Raw genomic sequence first — 19,610 nt, 5'->3', positions numbered from 1 at the left:
GTCCAAACACTTACTTGTAACATGAACTCCATGCTTATTCTGTTTTCTATGAGTCTCATGACTAGGTGGGCTTTGCACTGGAACATAGTGTAGTATTCCCATGATAATGTGTGAGGATGCTTTATAGAAAAATGCAGGTGTGATGCAGGGCTGGAAAATGAAAATCAGTATCATTTCAGGAATATTTAATTTTGCATTTTAAGGGTAAGTCCCACATACAGCAGAAAGTTCAAAAGTAAAAATTCAAAGAGTCAGACAGGATTCTCCTAACAATTGAAAAGTATTAATTAAAACTCTGATTATATTAAGAACAGGGGCTCAAGAAGTACGCTCACAAATTTTACTCAGTGTTTTTAAAAAAATATTCTCAGGTAAACTTTGGGTAAAACTAAAACTATATGGGTAAATTGCAAAATATTAAACATTCAACATCAGCAGTTTACTTCTGCTTGTAACTATCTATGAACAGTTCAGACAGGAGCACAGAAGGGAGGAAAGAGGAGAAATAATGACTATCCTATATTCTCTTTCATTGAGTACTTTAAAAAAGATATGAGCAGACCCTTTCCGCTAAGTAAGTCAGCAGTAATTACAATGGGGTGGTATTCAATTAAGTTTACTCAGAGTAAAGGTAAATGGACCCCTGACCATTAGGTCTAGTCGTGGCCGACTCTGGGGTTGCGGCGCTCATCTGGCTTTATTGGCTGAGGGTGCTGGCGTACAGCTTCCGGGTCATGTGGCCAGCACGACTAAGCCGCTTCTGGCGAACCAGAGCAGCGCACGGAAACGCCATTTACCTTCCCGTCGGAGTGGTACCTATTTATCTACTTGCACTTTGACATGCTTTCGAACTGCTAGGTTGGCAAGAGCAGGGACCGAGCAACGGGAGCTCACCCCGTCGCAGGGATTCGAACCGCCAACCTTCTGATCAGCAAGTCCTAGGCTCTGTGATTTAACCCACAGCACCACCCGTGTCCCTCCTTACTCAGAGTAGACACAATTAAATTAACGGACCTATCTTAGATACATTCATTAATATCAATGGGTCTACTCTGAATAGCACGTGTTACTCCTGAACCTCTCCTTTGAGCCACCAAAAGCAGTCATCTCGCTGCTGGACCTTAGCCATCCTTAGCTATCACTAGGCATCTCCAAACTGCCTAGCCAGCAGTGCTTCAAGCAGCAAACCAGTGGTAAGGAGCCAGTGAAAAGGATCTATAACATATTGGAGAAGATGTATTTAAGCGGCCTTTTGCTTTCAATTAAAGCCTCTTTAATAAAACTATTCTCGGACATTTGAATTAGGCAACTCAAGTTGAACAACTGTTCCCTTTCATCTCATATTGCTTATAAATCCATGTTGCCATCCCAATATAACCAGTTTAAGACTTTGGATGTAGTATTTCAGCACCATTTAATGAGCAATAAAGTCACCTCCCTCCATATGGCTACATAGAATGAGGTTCGTCATCCATATGCTCTTTTTTTAAAAAAAAAAAACCTGCAGTATGCTCAAAGCTGATGTGCATCAGTCATTAGAAGGACTCTAGTGCTTGTAAAAATAGCAGAATGTGTGTTTTAAAGAGATTTTCACACCTGTAGCAAAATAGTTTCCCTTTCCTTGGAAAGGTTTTTACTCTACTTAGCATATATTTTGTTAATATACTTCCATTCTGTAATTCAAACAAGGCAAATGTTTACCAAGGATGTCCTTTATGGGGCCATTAGGTAGCTGAGGTAATGAAGCCTTTGGCCAAATGTCTCATTACTCACCTGAAGAGTGTGTGTGTGTGTGTGTGTGTGTGTGTGTTTGTGTGTGTATTATTGGCCCCATAAATCTCCTAAACATACTTGTCCTTTTCTTTTCCTCCACCAAAGATTGGATGAAGTAAGACTCCACCGGTCTTCAGTTCATACACAACTATTTTGTCCAGTTCCTGAAATGCAAATAATAATAACAATATTGCAAAGGTGTATTTGGCTACAAAGAGAAGACAAGCTGCACATGGTCTTGTTGAAGCATATTAAAATTATGAGCATATTCAATTTGGTTTCCATCATTTCCCCTCCTTACAAATGTACCCATCAGGGGAATACTGTGCATTCAGATCACAAACCCTTCCCCTTTTAACTCAACTTCCACTACTTCCTATCAAAGATAAGCAGGCACAAACATTATCTGCAAAGAGCAGAACTGCACACCACTGTGGTTTTTCAAGTGCATTTCAGATAATCCTGGGGTGCCCAAGAGACAGCTTGGGCACCACTATTAGTTGCCCCTGCAATGTGTGATTGCCAGAGAGCACTGAATGAATTATATAACACACACACACACATACACACACACACACACACACACACACACTTTTCTACACAACCCTTGAAAAGAGAGGCATTTTGCCTTCCTTTCCATCTGCTGCTTGGTACCTTACTCTCAGTGAACAGGGTGAACTGTTACTGAAAAATTGGGTGGTTTTTTTGGGGCAGGGCAGATCTGTAAAAAAACCCAGTGCAATATTCCGACGACAACATATGAGGCTGTTTAAAAGGGGAAATGAAGACAGGGTGCAGGGTTAGAAAATTAAATCAAGATCACTTGAAAGCTTTTTATGGCAAAACCCATCACACTTGTTGACAGATATAATAAAGACACGCAAGGAAAAGAGGCAGATGGTCTGGACTAATTCATAAACCATGCACTTGGCAGAAGGGTGTAGGACCCCCCAAAACAGAGGCCTAATTCTCACTAAGGTAGAAAGCCAGTATCTGGGCTGTTCTTTCCTCAGACAGCAAGTCAGGGCTCACATGATTGGATGCTCATCTGCAGGGGTGGGGAAAGAACTGCTGGGTCCTACCTGAATGGCTGTTCTGTGTCGCTACAGCAGGGCATCACTGAGGGGGTTTAGTACCACCCTGCGGCTTGCAAGGGTGGGTAATTACCTTTGACCCAAGGGTGGCATGGTGGGTTGCTAACACACTTCCATAGAGAGAAAAACCTGTTCTGTTAATGCTTATGTAGCCAACCCAATATAACATAATGCTTCCTCAAACAGAGGAACAGACTGAGGTTGAATTTTGACAAGACAGAAGTGCAGGCAAAAGTCTTATTCTCGGCCCTTGCCTGTCCCCTCAGGCACAAGACACAGAAGGTTAACCCTTCACTACACCCAACAAGAAGTACTGTTTTTGGGGGACACGAGGTGGGCAGGTGTGGAGGACTCCCTGGTCCTGAATGGGGTAACTGTGCCCCTGAAGGACCAGGTGCACAGCCTGAGAGTCATTTTGGACTCACAGCAGTCAATGGAGGCGCAGGTCAATTCTGTGTCCAGGGCAGCTGTCTACTAGCTCCATCTGGTACGCAGGCTGAGACCCTATCTGCCCACAGACTGTCTCGCCAGAGTGGTGCATGCTCTAGTTATCTGCTTAAACTACTGCAATGCGCTCTATGTGGGGCTACCTTCGAAGGTGACCCAGAAATGACAACTAATCCAGAATGTGGCAGCTAGACTGGTGACTGGGAACGGCTGCCGAGACCACGTAACACCGGTCTTGAAAGACCTACCTTGGCTCCCAGTACGTTTCCGAGCACAATTCAAAGTGTTGGTGCTGACCTTTAAAGCCCTAAATGGCCTCGGTCCAGTCTACCTGAAGGAGTATCTCCACTCCCATCATTCTGCCCGGACATTGAGGTCCAGCACTGAGGGCTTTCTGGCGGTTCCCTTACTGAGAGAAGTGAAGTTACAGGGAACCAGGCAGAGGGCCTTCTCAGTAGTGGCGCCCACCCTGTGGACACCCCCCCCCCCATCAGATGTCAAAGAAATAAACAACTATCTGACGTTTGGAAGATATCTGAAGGCAGCCCTGTTTAGGGAAGTTTTTAATGATGTTTTAATGATTTTTAATGATGTTTTAATGATTAATGTTTTTTAACTGATGTTTTAATGTATTTCTAATCTTTTGTTCGAAGCCGCCCAGAATGGCCGGGGAAACCCAGCCAGATGGGCGGGGTATAAATACTAAATTATTATTAATAATTATGATGATGTCACCCAAAGCAGCTTCACTGGTCAGTTACCCAGGGAACACTGTTTTGCCAAATATTTCTAGAACTGCACACATAGGTATTGTGTAATCTCCCACTTAATTGTGACAGCTTCACCTTAAAATGCGTCAATGGAAAGGATAGCTCCATTCGTGCATCCCCTTGTGTATCTGTGTAAAAGGATAAAGATGCTTTCAAAATCCATCGGGGTTCATTACCTCCTTGATCCAGTGCCGATACTCATTTACACCAAAGGTTTTCTTCATCCAGAGGCCATAAATATAGCCAGAGATTCCTTTCAACACCCACTCATCTGACCTGTAAGTGAAGAAGCAACGCAAGAAAAACCCCTCTTGATTTACAGAATCTCCATGCTGAATGCACTCTTAGTGAAAATACTTTAAAAGCTAACAACTCTAACCATCTAAATAAATGAAGGACTAATGAACCAAGAACAGATGTATATATCCTGGCAGTAAGTGACTCAAGAAAGCCTTAAGTGTAATTAAAATCTAGGCAACTACATCTTTTGGTATTTTTATTTAAAATATTCTCTAGCATACAGAAACTTAACAATCTATGTAAGTAAATAGACATTAAGAGCTTGTAGGTTATCTTGCAAATTTAAGAAACCCCAAATGTGCTATGATTGCTGTGATAGCTATAGAATTTATCTGCATTTATGCCTTATAATGATTAACATACCCATAGCCAAAATTCGACGTGGGAGTTATCTATTTTAAGATGTACTCACCAAGACATTCTAGATATGAAACAGCCAAAAAACTGCTGGGCCAGAGCCTGAGCCAAACATCTCCTGGTCAGCGGGGTCTCATCTATTATCATTGCACTGTGCAAAAGGTTTGTGCTAAAGGAAAAACACAAACAAGCATATGAACAACGGTGGCAAACAAAATCTTCAGGAGAAACAAAACCCTCCACCTCAGTTTAATCAAGTAAAGATGAACAAATAATAGCAGAATTTTAACAAGAGAAGTATAAAACAGCTTTCTTAAGTCTTATATGGGTCAGCTTCACATGCAACATGAAGCCAAACAATCACTAAGTGTGAACCAACAGGTGTGTGTACTCAGAGTAAAAATCACAGCTGCATCCCTCCTTTGCCAAATGCACTTTGGACTGTGGTCGCAAAATTAAAATTGGGAACATTTTAAAACACCCTATGTTTCTAAAACTAGCTGCTAGTGGCACCCGCCCTGTGGAACGCTCTCCCACCAGATGTCAAAGAGAAAACTTTTAGAAAACATCCCTGTTTAGGGAAGCTTTTAATGTTTAATAGGCTATTGCATTTTAATATTCTGTTGGAAGCATTTTAATATTCTGTTGGAAGCCAGAGTGGCTGGGGAAACCCAGCCAGATGGGCGGGTTATAAATAATAAATTGTTGTTGTTGTTACTATTATTATTGTTATTACTATGCATTGGATTGAAGTCAATCTGGCAATAATAATAAATGTCACAGGCATTTAACGTTTTGGTGCTGCCATGTTATTTACAATTCTTATCTCATCAGTTGATTCTATGACAACCTTTGGCATCATTTTATAAGCTGGAAACTGAATTGAAATGTGGAGCTAGCTCAAAGGCATCCCCTGCAAGTACGCAGCTGAGTTTCAGCCAAAAGCCCAGGTCCCAGTATAATGCTATCCTTGGTCCTATGAACATAAATGATGGCACTGAGTTTCCTTTAAAAAGACAAAAGAGCAAACACAAAAAACCTCTAGTGATTTGGACTGAAGTATCTCTCTACCAGCATGAGATACGGTTAAGTGTGATGGATATCTGTGCATTTCTCAAATCACTTCATTTTAGTTGGGTTAGTTATGAGTAAAGGTAAAGGTCCAGTCGCAGACAACTCTGGAGTTGCGGCGCTCATCTTGCTTTATTGGCCGAGGGAGCCGGCATTGTCCGCAAACAGCTTCCGGGTCATGTAGCCAGAATGACTAAGCTGCCTCTGGTGAATCAGAGGAGTGCACGAAAACACCGTTTACCTTCCCGCTGGAGCGGTACCTATTTATCTACTTGCACTTTGACGTGCTTTCGTACTGCTAGGTGGGCAGGAGCTTGGACCGAACAACGGGAGCTCACCCCATCGCGGGGATTCGAACTGCTGACCTTCTGATCGGCAAGCCCTAGGCTCTGTGGTTTAACCCAGAGCGCCACCTGTGTCCCAGTTAGTACTTACCTAAAAATGCTCATGGAAGCGTAAGCAGCTACTTCAACGTAGGCCTCGTCTACGAAAACCGTCTTGAAACAGGAGTAAGGATAGCGGCACGTAAGTATCTCTTCATAGAATTCAAATACTTCATGGAGATAAGATGTGGTGTGTTTGAGCAGCGGGAGAAGCTGGGGTAAACAGAAATGAGTCACCTACAACAACAACAACAAAGGAGAAAACAAAACCAAATTCAAGTCAGCAAATACCTAAAAGTGAACATTAGAAAACGCTGCCAATGGAAAATATCAAGACTGACCCTGAGGTCACCATCACTGCATGCATATAGCTTAGAGATGCAGAACATGAGGTGGTGAACTGGCTATGCAGCTTTGCTAGTCCTCCACAGCTTTCCAGAGATCCAGGAAAACAGTTACCGTGAGGCACAGCCTGAGGCTACGTACAACAGCCTATCTGCAGTATGAAGTGTCATAAAGTAGCAGCTTTCAAGTAGTGAACTTCCAGCAATTGGAATCGACTGCAAGTTACAGCAAAAATTGGTACTTCCCAAAGATAAGGCAACAGACTTACGACAACACACAAAACTTTTATAAAGCAATAGTGAGGGGAAATAGTAATACAAATAGAGCGATAAATTTATATTCCGACTTTATGATTCTGGCTGTTGAGAACTTATTTTAGCTATTATTCTATCTCTGGGCATTCAGGACAGGGAACATGATTTCTTAAGAACTAAGAAATATAACAGGACAAATAAAAAAATCACTGAAAAATCCTATATGACCAATAGTGCAAGAGTAAAACCCTAATCAATAACCACCCAAGAACCTCACACCAGGACAAATCACGTGGAATAGGAGGATAATAATAATAATAATAATAATAATAATAATAATAATTTATTTATAATAAATAATCTGGCTGAGTTTCCCCAGCCACTCTGGGCGGCTTCCAATCGAGTGTTAAAAACAATACAGCATTAAATATTAAAAACGTCCCTAAACAGGGCAGCCTTCAGATGTCATTTAAAGATAAGATAGCTACTTATTTCTTTCACATCTGAAGGGAGGGCGTTCCACAGGGTGGGCGCCACTACCGAGAAGGCCCTCTGCCTGGTTCCCTGTAACCTCACTTCTCGCAATGAGGGAACCGCCAGAAGGCCCTCGGTGCTGGATCTCAGTGTCCGGGCAGAACGATGGGGGTGGAGACGCTCCTTCAGGTATACAGGACCGAGGCCGAGAAGTGCCACACAGAGGCTGCCTATGAAAAGAATTACCTCATGCATGTAGGGATCAACAAGGATTTCAAATGGTCCAATGGCCAAGGAGATGTTAGATGCTGCAGTTGGAATTGTCAGCATATAATGGAAGGTCTTTTTTCTCATATCATGAGTATACACCGTTTCCACCAGGTCTCCATTTGAGACAGCCACCATTGTGGCATCCACAGTATATTCCAGTTTCCATGTGCATAGTTCAGAGTATGAATCAACACAAGGAAACCAAAACCTGGAGAGAAAGTGAAGTCATTAAAAACCATAATCATCTTCCCAATCCACGACAAATGTTGCAGTACTTGATGTGTAGGCATCTCGGGCCTTAGCTTTATCAAAACAGCACAATCCTGCAAGCAGCTGACCCTTGCCAAATCTTTGATAACTGCCTTCTGTCAATGCATAAACACAAAAAACTACAAAAAGCTAGCCAGCTTAGGACTCCCGTGAGGTTGCTACTCCACGATAAGAATTTCACTTCTACAATACCGAAAGACTGATTAGTCTGGGGAGGCTTCAAAAGTTGCCCTTCAGAAAAGTACACTGCAAGGCACACTTGAAATATGTTTGCACCTTGGCAAGACAGCTCCCGGGGTCCAACAGTGATGTCTTCAGTCCTTTGTTTTTTGTTCTTCTTGTTGTTGATGATACAGGAATGTACAGATTAATTCCTCCACCCCCCCACCCCCCCCCAAAAAAACCACAGGGGTGGGGATGGGGAATCTATTCCAGTTATCTTGAAGTGGCATAACATATAAAAAATGGAAAGCTAAACAGGTAAAACGCTAAAATTTGTCCTTTTCTATTCGGACAGACCGCCAGTCTTAGGTGCTTTCTCATTCATTTTAACAATGATGAATCAGACTCTGATAGCTCTGGAAATTAAATATACATTATTCAAAAGAGAAGAAAGGGAGGGTAATGAAGCACCACAAGTCAGCTGACCCTATATTTACTGAGCAGCACGTACAATATCTATTTTTCTGAATGACCATCAATTGAAAAGCTGCCCATTGGCAATGGGTGCACACATGGGTTATTTGTTTTCTTCCATGTAAGGAAAATGCCATGTCTGAATGGTCTTAAAATATTCTGAAATGACTGTAAAGCAAAATAGGACCTGATTTCCAACTTTCACAGCACTCTTCAATTTCAAGGCCCGTGGGAAATGGGAGCATAAGATTCTGCAACTCTCACCTTGTAGAATTTTGATACCCGCAAGAGAAGACATGGGCCCCTCTCTCTGCTAAGCTTCCTTCCACATTGGGTACCACAAAATGAAGGCCTCCTTTCGGCTGGTCCAGAGAAAAGTTGATATGTACCTTCAAGACTTTTAATTCTGCAGCAGTAAAAGAGCAACCATGTAATAAAATATGTATTAATCTGGTATTTCTGGAAGAAACGTGGCAAACCCACCATTAACTATTCATTAACTTGCAAAACCACTTTGTACTCAGAACTTCAATGAACTAAGCAAGAGAAAAAGATGAAAGAATGAAGGTGAGATCTTTGATGATGACCCAGGACTCTCAAAGCGAAACAGAATTTTCTATTATAAAACACATTTTATTGAAAATATGTGCGGGAGATTATTTATTTTGGTATATATTTTTCTGTACACAGAAGCTAGTTTAGGAGGCTTGAAATAACTCTTAAGAACTTGCCGTAATTCGCATAATCAAACAGCTTGCCTGATCTACACCTCAAAATCAAAAGCGCTCCACCAGCATTGCAAGGCCATTGAAGCCCTGCCAAAGTGCAGCAAGGCCTGGAAAACTATTCTAGATTGCTAGCAAGTCTGTAGCACTTTCATTTTAAGGGTTTCTGGTCTTTACCATCGACGTGCTTCCAAAGCTCTGACGGCACCTTGATGCACAGCTCTCCATTTCCAGCATCCGGGTCCACAGCACTGACTGCAGCAGCATACGCATTGGAAAAGTAGTTGAGATTTCTCCTGCAACACAAAGGACTCAGAGTTCAAATTCAAAAAAGGATTTGGGGTCAAGGGACTTCACATGCTGCAAATAAGCAGATAAAAAATGCCCACAACAGAAGTGCTTAAAATTGTCACCTCTAACAGTAACCACTTAGAAATGCCAACTCAACACTCATGGGCAGATTATACACCCTCTTTGAAATGTCACAATAAAAGCTTTAAACTTAACTGAGAAAGTCATTTGATAAGCTTGAGACAATTGCAGTGAAAATCCTCTCCATTGCTCCACTTATCTTGACTTCATGTGGCAAGGGCACACGGAGCAGGGTCCGCCCTACACAATGGAACTGGAGACTTAAGCACGTATGGAGAGAGGGAGTCTCCAAAATATGTCAGTCCCAGGCCAAAAAAGACATCGAAAGGGTAGAATCCAACACCATCAATTGGGCCAGGAAGCCAAATCAGCAGCCAGCAAGATTGCCAGAAAGTATATTATTCTGCCTCCTCACATTTGACAAAATAATGGTCTGAATAACTATAGCAGGGGTCGTCAAACTATGGCCCCTGGGGTCCTAAATCCGGCCCACCCAGCCATTTAAAAACCTGCCGTGAAGCCGAGACTCCCGGCAATGACGACAGGAGGAAGAGGCTGAGCGGTGGCGGCTCTGCCAATCACAACGCCTTGCCTGGTTTACCGCAGCGCGGCGCAGGGATGTCTCTGCCAGTCAAACGCCATGCCTGGCTTACCTCAGCGGCATTTGATTGGAAGACATCCCCACGCCGCACTGAGGTAAACCAGGTGTGGCATTTGATTGGCAGCCCCTTCCTCCTGCCGCCGCCCTGGTGCTCCTGTGGGCCAGAGGGTGGAGCGGAGGAGCTCGCTCTGCCTACCCGCATTACGAGAAGCAGCGGCAGCAGTGGTGGCGGCAGCCCCTGGGAAGGTAAGAGCAGTGCCCTTTTTCTCTAGGCGTGGAGGAAGCCCGTTTTGTGCCACCACCGCCAGCCCTTCGGCAAATGAGGCAGGCGGCCAACTGAGAAGGGGGCTGGGGGTTGCGTGGGGAGAAAGACTACCTGCCCCCCTTGCCTCTTCTTCTAGCTCCACCCTCCCTCCCCCCCCCCCGGTGCGGCATCTCCGGAGCCACCACCCCTCCTTCGCCATGGCTGTTCTTTGCATATTGAACTTGCCACCCTTTTCTCCGTTGGGCAATTGTGGGTCTGTGTGTGTGTTTTGGGGGGTGGCGGGAGGATGAGCAGCATGGTGGTGCTCATATGTTTGTTGTGCTCATCTGGTGTTCAGCTTGTCTGTTGAGGAGCCTTCCCCACCCTGCTTTAATGCACACTATTTTATTTTATTTTATTTTATTTTATTTTATTTTATTTTATTTTATTTTATTTTATTTTATTTTATTTTATTTTATTTTATTTTATTTTATTATTTTATTTTATTTTATTTTATTACGTCTGACCTTTCCCCGCCCCATTATTCCCAGTGTGCATAGGAATTCATTCATACCCCCCTCAAAAAAAATATAGTCCAGACCCCCCCCCCCACAAGGTCTGAGGGACAGCAGACTGATACTGCTGATACTGTTTGCTGACCCCTGAAAAATAGACTGGCCTGGGAGATATATTGATATAATGCCCAGGACCAGGATGAGGAGCAGATGTTGGTTTCACTTAGCAGTATATCTTTGATGAAACCGCTGCGCTTCCGAGTCCCTCCGCTAGCAGCACCCCCTGGATGAAGTTGCCCTGCTAGCCGAGGGACTCAGGAGCACGGCAGTTTCATCAGCGATATACCGCTGAGTGAAACCGACATCGTGGTCTGCCCTCAGACTACTGCAGAGGGAGAAACAAACTGCATTAGTGAGCGCCAATATAGCTTGTTTCTCCCTCCTTTAAACTGCTTGGCTGAGGGGCACCCAGTTGCCGCTCCCTTCAGCCAAGCGTTTAATGTAGCCCCCAGTCCAGCACTGGCAGCAGGATGGGGGCTCCGTGAAACTGCCCACCCATCTGAGCGAACCTGATGTCTCAACAGCTTTGGATCGCTCAGCTGGTGTGGGAGGGGAAACCGAATGCTGCTGTGGCATCAGATGGTTCAGATGGGGGGTGGAAGAAGAAGCCTCCCCCCAGCCCCATATGAGCGATCCGATGCTGCTGAGGCTGGCTGCGGCCAATGCAGCTTGTTTCAACATTGCAGTATGTCGCCAAACTATAATGTCTGGCTGGTGATACATTGTGATGTTGAAAATCTAACATCACCCATCCCTACTATAAAGGGACCCCTGACCATTAGGTCCAGTCGCGGACGACTCTGGGGATGCGGCGCTCATCTCGTTTTATTGGCCAAGGGAGCCGGGTACAGCTTCCGGGTCATGTTGACAGCATGACTAAGCCGCTTCTGGCGAACCAGAGCAGAACACGAAAATGCCATTTACCTTCTCGCCGGAGTGGTACCTATTTATCTACTTGCACTTTGACGTGCTTTCGAACTGCTAGGTTGGCAGGAGCAGGGACCGAGCAACGGGAGCTCACCCCGTCGCAGGGATTCGAACCGCCAACCTTCTGATCGGCAAGCCCCAGGCTATGTGGTTTAGACCACAGCGCCACCCGCTGTCTACTACAGACTGCCTTATATTACTGAAACCATTCTTATTGTGGTGCTGATCTTTTCCTAAATGGATGATAATATACAATGTGCGAGCTGTATGTTCAGTTTTAACATTTTGCATATTACATTTCAGGCCGCAAACGCATGGAAACTCAGAGTTAAAAAAGCAACCTTCCAAAACCAAGCCACAACGAATCCCATTCATTACCGCCAACTCATCTACATCCTGTTGCACTCTAATGGTGGTGATTTCACAGTCAATTGAGTTCCTTGGCTGGGTGGCTTTGCACCATACCCTTAACAGTCTTTTAAAGGCTGTTCTAATGAAGAACAGAGAATACCTTTCTTAGTCGGAGTCCTACAGCAAGTTCTTCACAGAACTAGTTTTACAAATATGTAGCTTTCTTTCCTCAATGAGCTCAAGTTCATCTCCTAAGAGATACTTTTCAAAACTAGCAATATCATGCCTGAAATGAGTCAATAAAATTCAGCGACAAAAAGGAGGGAATAAAACTGCCCTTTCTTTCCCCATTTGACTTAAAGTTGTTTATTAGTTGCTCCATTATAGCTTACTTTTTTACAATATGCCCAACATGAGCACTATCCACAAGGTTCGAACACAAAAAAGAAGTCACAATACTTTCTTTCCCACACCATCTCATCTTCCACAGAAAAGGAGGGTTATGTACAATGAAAGGGTTTGGGCCAAATTAAAACCTCACAAAAATCAGACATGACCTCATTCCAAAGCTTTCCTTCCACCTCATTCCATACCCACCACATACTGAGTAAACTTCATTTTGAATTTTTGAAATTTAACTTGGAAAACTCAAAAGGCTAAACTGATTATTCATGAATAGCCCAGAGGTTATTCATGCATAGTCCAGAGGATGTAAACACCTCAGTCCTGAAGGACAAAATTCAAGTCAGAAAGAATTTTTGACCATTTATTAAGAAAACATGTTAGCTCAGTTTTTAGCCTTTGATAATACTATGGCTGCTGCACAAGTGGTGACTTGCATGTATAAATAAGCAATTCCAGCTCAAACATCACAGGCAGAACTTTCACTACCATCTCATGCCTTCATAAAACATGGTACTCTTCCATGGAGTCAATTCATACACTCAGAAAGGAGTCATAGAGTGAGATGATCAACAACAATCAATGTTCATGGTGTGCAAATTAGCCCTAGCTTTCCAATCTTGCTTTTTTAGTTGTTGAAATCTATCCGAATCTGAAGGCTTGGAGCATGTTACTACCAGCTAAGTAGCAAGAGGAACAACAAGAGGATACCCACTACAGTGGTACCTTGGTTTTCGAACAGCTTAGTTCCCAAACAACTCAGTACCCGAACACTGCAAACCCGGAAGTAGGTGTTTTGGTTTTCAAACTTTGCCTTGGAAGCCAAACGTGCGCATGAGCTTCCATTTTTACTGTTGTGCAGCTCATTTGAGTCCCCCACATAGTAATTAAGGCTTTTTTCATCTTGTTTTACCCTTGCACAGCAAATTTAAGTCCCCCGCATCATAATAAAGGTTTTTTCATCCCATTTGTATCCTTGAGCAGCTAATTGAAGCCCCCGCCCCCCATCATAATTAAAGCCTTCCATTTCTGATTGCAGTGTTCTGAGGAGATATTTGGTGCTTTTGTTTTTTCTATTTTTTGTGTTATTATTTGTGTGGCTTTTTCATTTTTGTGGTTGTTGCTTGTTTTTCATTTTATGAATGATTGATTGATGTGTGACTGCAAAAATGGATAAAAGCCCCCCATCCAAACAATGACTATCATCAGTGCAGGTAAAAAATAATAATAATCATCTATTTATTTTATCGTACAGAAAATTGATCACTGCTTTCATTTTATGGATCAATGGTCTTGTTAGATAGTAAAATTCATGTTCAATTGCTGTTTTAGGGGTTGTTTTTAAAAGTCTGGAACAGATTAATCCATTTTGCATTACTTTCTATGGAAAAGTGCGCCTTGGTTTGGGAACGCTTTGGTTTTGGAACAGACATCCGGAACCAATTAAGTTTGAGATCCAAGGTACCACTATATATCAAGTCAGAACTACCACATGCTAACTTATCACTTTACACTTTACATTTGCTATTTTACCGCCACTTTGGAGAGGTCCTGTTGAAGCTCCCTGCAATCCTTTTTATTTTATTTTGTTTTACCATCTTTAACAAATCGTATGCTATGCCAGTGTGATGGGATTATGAGCTACTTGTGCGTAACAGTTCAGTCCCTCAGATCTTGGGCATGTTTCTCAAGACTCTGTGTACAGCGGAGCCCCTTAAGCATGACTCCCTTAATCGCTGGCAGAATCCGACAGTGGGCGTTTACGGAAACGACTCCAGCATAGAAGCTCCTTAACGGAAACGCGTCGTCTGGACTCTCGGCGCGACAGTTTCCGGCGAGGAGTGGGTGTACCTATAGGAGGTCCTGCGACTTCTCCACTGTTTTCGCTGGAAGATTCCTTGAGCCAGTCTGGCGCCTCACTCTCTCTCTGATCTCCCACACTCCCCCTACTGGTGCCTTCCCCCGCTGCTGAGTCTCTCCTAGCTTCTGAGAGCCTCTCCACCACCTGCCTTTCCGATGGCAGTTCCCTGACAGCCAGTAAAGGCAGTCTATCTGTACACTTAATTCTTTCCAGAATCAGACGCAAGCCCAGCAAAAATAAACCACCCGTAAAGCGATTCTTAATTTGTGCCTTGCCCTAATGGCATTTTCATATTTTAAATCTTTTAGTGATTATCACACATAATAAGCACCAGAAATAATAAACAGCACAAGTCTCAACTTCAATATGAATTTCGGGGATATTCAAATCAACTTACTTTAAAGTAAATATGATACAGGAATATTCTGCCTCTAATTATCACCAAAGGACAGCTTTCCGAAATCTAGAGGGAACTTGTGGTTAGATAATAAATACCAGTGGGTTCACAGACAGAAATGGGCCATATTTTATGTAATGAGAGGTAGGCTCCTTGGAACAGAGGCTAGTATTTCACAGAAACCATTATTTATTTTGTTCTCTTTTTCACATGTGCATTGGTCCTGTTCAAATATGTGACTCATTGTAGAGGAATCTATTTAGAGAACCATTATGGTGGAGGGGGTGTCTTATGGGTATGCTTACAGTGGTGCCTCGCAAGACGAAATTAATCCGTTCCGTGAGGCTCTTCGTATAGCGGTTTTTTCATCTTGCGAAGCAAGCCCATTGACAGTTTAGCGGATTAGCGCTATTAGCGGTTTAGCGGCTTTTAGCGGATCAGCTGATAAGCAGCTTAGGGCTTAGGAAAAGGGGGGGGGGGGAAACCCCGCAGGAACTCGCAAGACATTTTCATCTTGCAAAGCAAGCCCATAGGAAAATTCGTTTTGCGAAGCGCCTCCAAAACGGAAAACCCTTTCGTCTAGCGGGTTTTCCGTCTTGCGAGGCGTTCGTCTTGCGAGGCGTTCGTCTTGCGGGGCACCACTGTACTTTCCATACAAATGGTAGCAGCTGAGAAGTGGAGATCTGGATTGACATCTTTTCACTATATATTCATTTGTATTTAACCCTAAAGTTCCATGGCACTTACTGACACTGAAGGCCCAAGTCTCAACTTAAAACCAGTGCAAGCCTGTTCGAAGCTTCTTACATACTGCTGAAAATGGAATTTGTTAGGCACATGTAGTCTTTTATTAAAAATAAAAATGTATCAAAAATAAAGATATACTTTGGCCAGGGGTACTGTTTTGCTAAGAGAGACTCTGGCCTTTGTTGTGACAAAACAAAAAACCTTTCTCTGGGTTGTACATCTGTCACAGATTTATTTGGCAAGATGCATAGTTAATCTAGACTATTCCAGCAAATTATTATTTCGGCTAGTTAAACTAGTTGGGGCCTCTTTCACCACACCCTTAATATATAAAGATACTACATAGAAGAAATCTTTTTAGGTGTCTTACTCAAAAATACACGTCCAGTATTTGTAAATTGTGGGTGTAAGAGTTGATTGTTTCCTGTTGGCTCAGATATGCAACATTACTATGTACAGTGGTACCTCGGGTTAAGTACTTAATTCGTTCCGGAGGTCCGTTCTTAACCTGAAACTGTTCTTAACCTGAAGCACCACTTCAGCTAATGGGGCCTCCCGCTGCCGCCGTGCCACTGGAGCACGATTTCTGTTCTCATCCTGAAGCAAACTTCTTAACCTGAAGCACTATTTCTGGGTTAGCGGAGTCTGTAACCTGAAGCGTATGTAACCCGAGGTACCACTGTATCCAGAATGGCAATTCTTGCTATTGCAAACCAGGATAGTTGGTAGACCACGAGACTCTTAATCTCGGTTGTGGGTTCATGCCCCATGTTGGGTCAAAGATTCCTGGATTGTAGTGGGTTGAACTAAATGATCCTGGTCGTCCATTCCAACTCCACAGTTCTATGATTTGGTGGGAAAGCACTGTCTTCCTCCACAAAGACATGTCTTAAATAAATCCAGCAAAGCTTTATTTGTACCACCCAGAGTCTCTGCTTGCACGTGCATCCTTTTTATACAAGGGGGTATGGTGTCATTGGGAGTCAGGTAGGCAGCAGGAACCTAAAGTGTAAGAATGTGCCCTCATTTCCCAACAATGTCCACTAAAAGAAATACTTAGCATCACTGTAACATTTTCCCTAAATAGTCAAAGCACTTCCCATACTTTATCTCAATAATCTTTCCAACCATCCTGCAAGACAGGCCAATGCTATCGTTCTCATCAGTGCTATTTTTCTGGAAAATGAGGTGCTGGAACTCATTATGAACACCTCCTTCATTCTCTCAGAATGACAATGGCGCACAGTTGACAGGTGCCAGAACTGAGTTCCAATGAGTTCTGCCTGAAAAAAAGCCCTAGTTATCATATTTCAGAGTGAGGATGCAATCTGAAATATGCTTCATTGGATCCATTTCATTGAAATCCATGTCATATCATTTTGGGTCAGTATGGTTAGGATCAGGCCATGAGACAATAGGATCTAGCTGCTAGGTTGAATTCAAAAGTCCTCTAAACCATGGGCCCCTTTGACAGTTGGGTAAGGCTGCCCAATCGTGGCATTATCAAGGTGTCAATTGCAGCATTTTCTTTTGCCTGCGCATTGTCTGAAAGTAAGCAATGCAGGCCACTGTGAGAACAGGACACTAGACTAGATGGATTTTTGGCTTGATCCCGGATTCTTCCTATGCTCTATGTTATCTCAAAAACTTCAGATTTGTGAAATACTAAGACTTCCCGTCATTACTTCACTTTTGACACCTATTAAATGTGTTGATCAATCTTCAAAACAAAATAAATTTTTTTTTCCTTCCAGTAGCACCTTAAAGACCAACTAAGTTAGTTCTAGGTATGAGCTTTCGTGTGCATGCACACTTCTTCTGTGTATCTGAAGAAGTGTGCATGCACACGAAAGCTCATACCTAGAACTAACTTAGTTGGTCTTTAAGGTGCTACTGGAAGGAATTTTTTTAATGTTTTTTAATTTATTTATTTTTTGTTTTTACTTTTTTTGTTTGTTTGTTTTGACTATGGCAGACCAACACGGCTACCTATCTATAATTGATCAATCTTGTTCTGCAAGAAAACTCATGACTCAAAGCCCACTTCATACCCTATCAAAAAAGGATATTGATCACTATTTCAGAGACGGCAGCAACTATGAACTATTTACTTACTGTTTTGACTCATGGTGACAAACCTCCAGCGTAGGGTCATTATAAATAAAAGCCGCTTCCAGATCGTTGACTCTCACTCTGTATATCCTACATTGTTTACTGTTCAGCTTGATTCTATTCAGATTCGCAACTGTGGGAAATATTGTCAGCTCCACGTAACCCTGCACAGATTTAAAAGAACAACATCAGGGACACAACATATATTTTCTTCTTAAACTGCAGAGGTTTACACTCCAAAGCAATTTATAAATACTTTATAAATACTTTATAAATACTATTATAGCTTCAAAATGAGTTTCCTTTTGCATCAACTGAAAGGTTTAAAAACCAGCTCTCACCAGATTGCTTCTCATACTGCTTGTTAAGGACACACTCTGTGTCAGAAGTGAGAAAGTAACAAGAGGAGTGCAATGTTCCCTTCGATCAACAAAGAATGTCCTATGCACAGCTAGGCTTACCAGATGCAAATGAGGACAGGGCTCTTACATCTTTAGCAGCTGTGCAGAAGGAGGAATTTCACCAGCTGCAGCTTGTCATTGTTGCAAGTATTAAAGCAGAGGTGGGAAGCCTGTCGTCTTCCAGATGTCCTTGGACTCTAGCCCCCATCAGTCCCAGCTAGCATAGCCAATGCTCAGGGAAGATGGGAGCTACAGTCTAATATCTGAAGTCACCAGCACCTCTTGCCTATATTAAAAGTACAGGAGCCCTGTTTGTGTGTTTGTTTTTTGGCCACCCTACATCCAGCATGAGGTGCCATGATTCTCCTTCACAGGAAAACTCTCCTTCACAGAAACTAGGGGGCATATTCCTACACACTTCACTTTTCAAAACTTGTGATACTGCCTTGGGTCACATAGTTGGGTTACTGCCATACATTAATGCTTTTCAATTTCTGGGTTACAGAAATACATTAGTGCTTTCAACCAATTCCAACCACCGTAAATTAATGGAGCACACATTATGACTTGGGACAAGACTTGAAAATGCTGCTTGTCCTGAGACACAACCAGACCTTTTGGTCTCTGGTTCTCCCCTTCCTATTTGTGCACACTTAACTCCAAGCTAACAGCACCATTTATGAGAGCCTCCCACTTTTCCTCACAACTACCCTGTGAGTTAGGTGCCTGGCCCAACATCACCGAGCGAGTTTCATAACTGAGCAAGGAATTGAAACCACGTCTCCTTGATCCAGTTCCAGTGAAATCTATCACACCGTATCAATTCTCCTTGTGCCATGGTTCCTGCATATTTTTTTTTCTCCTGTTTCCTTGCTAAACCAGAAATGTTGTCATGGGCATACAGCACTGTAAGAAAATGTGGCCAATGAAAATGGGGACAGCGGGCACCAGGTCCTTAGAATAATGGATTAGGGAAGGTGTGGAGAACCTTTTGCCCACCAAATGTCACTGAACTACACCCCCACCCCTCAGCCCCAGCTACCATGGCAGGTAGCCAAGGATGATGGGAGCTGCAGTTCACCTGGAGGGCCAATGGTGGCTGACTTAACCTGCCTGATAATTTAACTGATAGGCAAAGCAATCCAAAGTGAAGATGGAAATGACTGGAATGGTGGTGTTGCAAAGGAGGGAAGCAGCGGGTTCACAGATGCATTCCAAACCCTGCCAACAGAGAAGGTTGGAGTGGCAAGTTTTGTTTTTATTGCTACATCCGCTTCAGCCTGGTAGAGCTGAGGGGATCCAGAGTGTTTCTGATCCAGCAGACCCCAGGTGACCAGGGCTCTCCCCCACCCAAAAAAGCCCCCTTTCAACGGCCTTCTGCCCACCTGACTGCAGCAGGGGGCACCATTGCAGAACCTGACCCACAGACAGTGCTGCTCTCTACCAACAGC

The 19,610-nt window shown here is 43.2% G+C and overlaps 1 protein-coding gene across 1 annotated transcript in view; it reads right to left on the bottom strand.

The window, feature by feature from the left end:
- The window catches only part of TAF2 (TATA-box binding protein associated factor 2), a 64,725-nt gene that overhangs the window by 40,190 nt on the left and 4,925 nt on the right, over positions 1–19,610 (bottom strand). Inside the window, exons 3-11 of the mRNA XM_081874006.1 lie at positions 17,762–17,922; positions 9,347–9,465; positions 8,709–8,850; positions 7,515–7,746; positions 6,248–6,432; positions 4,797–4,910; positions 4,261–4,360; positions 1,852–1,937; positions 15–150 (exon numbers count right to left, since the gene is read on the bottom strand). Of these exons, the coding sequence (XP_081730132.1) occupies positions 15–150; positions 1,852–1,937; positions 4,261–4,360; positions 4,797–4,910; positions 6,248–6,432; positions 7,515–7,746; positions 8,709–8,850; positions 9,347–9,465; positions 17,762–17,922 (1,275 nt within the window). The remainder of the gene's footprint in view (positions 1–14; positions 151–1,851; positions 1,938–4,260; positions 4,361–4,796; positions 4,911–6,247; positions 6,433–7,514; positions 7,747–8,708; positions 8,851–9,346; positions 9,466–17,761; positions 17,923–19,610) is intronic.

This window comes from Podarcis erhardii (genome assembly GCF_964252035.2).
Source record: "Podarcis erhardii genome assembly, chromosome: 8".
Classification (NCBI taxonomy): Eukaryota; Metazoa; Chordata; class Lepidosauria; order Squamata; family Lacertidae; genus Podarcis; species Podarcis erhardii.
This window is presented reverse-complemented; position numbering and strand designations above follow the sequence as displayed.